This window comes from Pteropus vampyrus, unplaced genomic scaffold (assembly GCF_000151845.1).
Source record: "Pteropus vampyrus isolate Shadow unplaced genomic scaffold, Pvam_2.0 Scaffold39, whole genome shotgun sequence".
NCBI classification, from domain to species: Eukaryota; Metazoa; Chordata; class Mammalia; order Chiroptera; family Pteropodidae; genus Pteropus; species Pteropus vampyrus.
The window spans coordinates 10,820,863-10,825,937 of NW_011888820.1; the positions used below are offsets into that span (position 1 = coordinate 10,820,863).

Genomic DNA, 5,075 nt, shown 5'->3' on the forward strand with positions numbered 1-5,075 from the left:
TCTTATTCACCTACAGAGAAGAATATCACATTTCCTTTGTCTATAGAAATATATATTGTTCACTCATTCTTTGTTGAATTAGAAAAATTTCATCTAGGATATTGGCCTCTGAAGACTCGCGGCCTGACATTTTGCTTATATCATCTAACCATCATCTTCAGAATCTAGACTAGGAGAACTGGTTTCTGACGCATTCATCTTCTGAAACATCTAACAAGAGTAAAATGTTCCCCACTGTCTATTTTCTTCTCTTTGCCATTATGGCCAGAAAGTGAAAACTTCTGAATTCTCAATTGTGTTCAATAAATGTTCAAAGAACAGACCAAATATACGGTCTCAAGTCATTTTTATACCTGCCTGAAAGATGACATAATCCCTTGGGCAACACGGCAAAAAAACTGAAGGGTGATGTAACAGTGACATTTTCACTATCGTGTCATCCTTCTAGGTGATGCCACCATTTTCCACATTCTTATTATATTCATCTTTGTTTTTAGAATCATTGGGCATAACTAATGAGTAATGATAAAACAAAACCTAGGATAATAAAATGGTTCATTTGAGACAAAGGAAAAATAAAATAAGATCACTAACATCTCCTAACGTATCTTAGACTTATAAAAGGGTAGGGTGGACCCTTATGGCATTTGTGAGATAGACTGAGTCTTTGTTCTTTGGAAAATCTCTAAGAAAAATTAAAGCCACAAAGTATTGATCCATGTAACAGTTAGAACTGCTCTGAGAAACTCAAAAATGAGGTTGATTATATGCTGACAAGTAATCTGAGTACTGTAGTGCACTGTCCTCCTGGTCTACACTTCCACCAGCAGAACAGACGGACCCTTGAGGTACATGAGACAAACTCACCACATTATCCAGGTTTTTGTAATTTTTGCCAGTCTATTAGCTATAAAGTGATATTTATATAATTGTTTTAATTTTTATTTCTTGAATTTTACTGCATATCTGAAGTCGAGAACCATCTTGTGATCCAGGCTATTGCTCCTTCTCTGCCTCCTTTCCTCATCCTCAGCTCCCACCCCACTCCTGCTACACAGTCTCATTGCTGCGTCTACAACACTGGGGTTCTCTTGCCACAGGCCCTTTGCACTGGCTGCCCTCCCTCCCTCCGTTCTTTTTCTTTTTTTTCTTTCCTTCCTTCCCTCCCTCCCTCCCTCCCTCCCTCCCTCCCTTCTTTCCTTCCTTCCTTCCTTTTCTTTTTTTTGTATTCTGCCAGGAAATTCTCCAGATCATTTACTCATCTAGGTAAACGCTCACTACAGTGCAGAAATAGGGCAGATGGCAAAAGCTGGACAATTGTTTTCTAAAGATCGAAGATGTCAGGAATGTAGGAATGACGATGAGAGATTCTGAACCTTTATTATTGCTTTTCTTGCTTCTCCCCGATCTCACAACTTGCTCCACTCCAATGGCTTAAGAAATCCAGTTCTCCAATTCCTCTCTTCTCATTACTTGATTTATATTACTACCTGACCCTTCTTATAGGAAAGTGAAATGTATAGACCATTAGCTCTACCCCTTTGGGCTGTCCTGGCCAATGCACTGGACAGGTGACCAAGCAATCTGAGATTGTATCTCAGCTCTACCGTTTGCAGGCTCTGAGACCTTGAACAAAGCACGGCACCTCTCCAAGCCATGATATAATGATCATATGATTTGGTAATCTAGAGTTTCTTCAAGGAAAGAACTGTTTTGTTTGCAGATTAACTGGAGCAAATACTTATCATAGTTCATTACCAAGAGATTTTGACTATTCAACTCTATACAATTCTATTTGTTTCAGATAGCTTTTACTTACCCACACAACCCACACCGGTGGGGTTCAGCTGGAAATCAGGTGGGCAGTTACACTCATAGCGACCAGGTGTGTTGACACATAGGCCATTAACACAGTTAATGGGATCTGCACATTCATCAATATCTAGGAAAAACAATTAAAATGCCCACATTAAGATCTTTATGTTCTCTATGCATACTGCTGTTCCAAAGAATTCAGTGGACTTCTTGCAAGTTAGTAGATTACAGATCATTATGAAGGATTTAGCACAATGAAATAAAGACTAAACCTTTGTATAAACCTTTGTAAATACCACATAATCATGTGGTATTTATGATAATGTCATTTAATCTTAATAGACAAATAATAATTAAATGTTGGAATTCTGAGGGAAGTATGTCACTATTTGCTTAACTAAAATTTTATACATATGTGTGTATACATATATATGTATGTATGCATGCAAATACAAAAATATATACAGTAATAGTTTCCTAGTTTCATGTTAGATATTTCATATTAGGTTGTTTATATAAAAATGGGTCAATTCCATAGTTAAAAATAAATGTATCAGAATGTAATTTTGTTTCAAAAAATGCATAACCCAAGGCGTAGTTTAGCTAAGTAGAAATCTGAAGAATTTCGTACAAAATATTCATTTCAACTAATAAGAACATAAATGAGCCCTTAACTGGCCATACCTGTACAGTTTCCTCCTGTTCTGTCCAATTCATAACCATCATCACAGATACAATGAAACATTCCAGGCAAATTATTACATGTGCCAAAGACACAAATATTTTGGAAGGAGCATTCATCAATATCTGAAAATATAAAAAAGAGCGACATTAATCTCTTGTTTACTAGGACTTAAAATTTTTAATTTAATGTATAACATTATGAATTTTTCTATCTCCTCAGATGTTTTTATGCAGTAAAAAATTTCTTTTTCTTTGACGAGGTAAGTCATGTAAATGACAAGCAACTAATGTTTATATATTGTACAAAATATAAAAGAACTATTATTTTATTTTATTGACAGTATTTTAACTATCTTAGGTTATAATATACATAAAAATAATTCACCTAAGGCATAAAAAAATATGTCAAAAGAATGAAGTTATAAAAACCAATTCAAAGATTTTTTTTTTTTGAGAAAAAGTAATATTTATTAAAAGTATATTTTAGAAGGAGACGGGGATGCACCAGGAAAGGCTGCAGCCCTGTGGAACTTAGGAGGTAAAGAGATAAGACAGTACGCCCCAAAGGGAGGGGCGGGTTTCCAGCCAGGAACGCTGTAACCCAGTTCAAAGATTTCAACAATTTAGTGCAAACATAAGATGTTTTTTAAACATCTACAACATACAAAATATACAACATAATATTTTTAATATTAAAGATGTGAAATTATTTAAATTCAACTTTTTAAAATGTCTTTATAGTCTGACCTGTTATCATAGTCAGTTATAAACAGGGAAGTAATTTTCTTTCTAAGAGCATAATAATAATATTATCCATTGCCCCACATTCTTACAAATCTCATTAAAATAACTCCATTGAAGTCGGAAATTTAATTGGTGAAACTCCTCTATGAGGCTCTAACTCAAAGTCAGTAAATGAGAAATCACCCCTTATTCACATGAAAATGAAGGCATATGTGTGTGTGTACAACTGTAGAAATAGTATATATTTCCCCTCATGGCAAGAGGGTGGACATTTCGTACACAAATTACTCTATGTTCTGAGAATGCAGCCCAGGCATGTCATCTTAGGCTAGACTACATTAGTCAATCTAAAGTGTTATCATGAGGCAGTTACCCCTATCTTAAGTCTAAAAGAGTCTTCTGGTCAATCATGATCATTAAAATAATGAATTTCAATTATCTCAGATTTAAGGTATGGTTCAAATTGTGTTTAAAAGTTTAACTGATGTGTAAAGGTGTCTCTTCTTGTGTTGGGGAAATAAAGTTATTCTCTTTATATAAATTAAATAAAGACTAATTAAGCTAGTTTATCATTTAATTGTGTTAACCTGAAGAAATTGTGTTATCAGCTGAGCATGTGTTTTACTTTTAAATGAACTTTATTAGAAATAACTTCCATTTAAATAATGTAATATTGTATAAAATAGGTATTTTAAGAAAATACTGTCTTGTTTTTATAAAATTGATGTATTCTCAGAAATTCAAATTCAGAAAAGTATGGATAGCAAACAGAAAAGATAGAAAACCATACATAAAATAAAAAAGCAAAAGCGAGTCACTCCAAAATGCTTCTAGCCAGAAAGAATTATCATTGATAAACAACATTTCAAATATTTCTCTATGGATATTCACAAACAGTGAAGCAGAAACCATTTGCATGCATCAGATTGATTTTTTAAAATCTTGACAGTTCCTGAAATACTTTCTCAATTTAAGAATTGATTTTAAAAAACACTAAAAGTTTATCATCCTTTGGTTTTATATTAAAATTCAAATATAATTTTTTAGGTAGTATTAATGGAAACTGTACAATAAGAAAATTAGCATTCATATATGCTTCCAACTCATTTTTGTTATTTATATTATTTTCACTTTTTAAATGTTTATGGTATTTACCATAATATCTACAGCATTTAGTACTAATTCTTTACTTAAAGGAATCAATATGTTTTAACCGCAACTTCTCCGTTTACTTCTTGATTGGCTGTGTTTCATTGCTGATGTTTTCCGCGCCCCCTCCAGAAGGGAAAGCCTACAGGTGTTTTCTTTCTGAATTATTTCATATGTGAGAATACACTTACTGCCTTTATAATTAACTGCTGAGGTATAACATTCTTCAGTTGCACATGTCCTCACAACTTTCTGGGCATCGTTCTAGTGTCTTTTGGTACTGAGTGGTTTTGTTCATGACTTGCCTTTTCTATCTAGCGTCTGAAGAATTCTTCTCTATGACTTAAGTCAAAAAAAGTAATAAGGCTGTCTTTGTCTTACGATTCACCTTTTCTTGTACATTCAATTCTTTCTTCTATTTCGGGAAAATGTTTGGTTATTTAGTATTTTTTTACTATTCAATTTCTTGGGGGCTCTCCACTTCAGAGACACTGATTATATTTATTTTTGGTCTTTCTCTTTTCTCTCACAGTGTTAATTTCTTTCCTCCCTCTTTTTTGTTCACCGTGATTATCTCAAGTCCATTCTCTATGCTAGCAATTACATTTTTAGCTATCTCTACTGTTCTTTGATGTTTCTATTTAATAGATCTCTAATTTTTCTGTACTGACCCCCCTTTTTTG

The 5,075-nt window shown here is 33.5% G+C and overlaps 1 protein-coding gene across 1 annotated transcript in view; it reads right to left on the minus strand.

Moving 5' to 3' along the window:
- The window catches only part of FBN2 (fibrillin 2), a 249,568-nt gene that overhangs the window by 45,655 nt on the left and 198,838 nt on the right, over positions 1 to 5,075 (minus strand). Inside the window, exons 35-36 of the mRNA XM_011358347.2 lie at positions 2,500 to 2,622; positions 1,820 to 1,942 (exon numbers count right to left, since the gene is read on the minus strand). Coding sequence (XP_011356649.1) covers positions 1,820 to 1,942; positions 2,500 to 2,622 — 246 coding nt within the window. The remainder of the gene's footprint in view (positions 1 to 1,819; positions 1,943 to 2,499; positions 2,623 to 5,075) is intronic.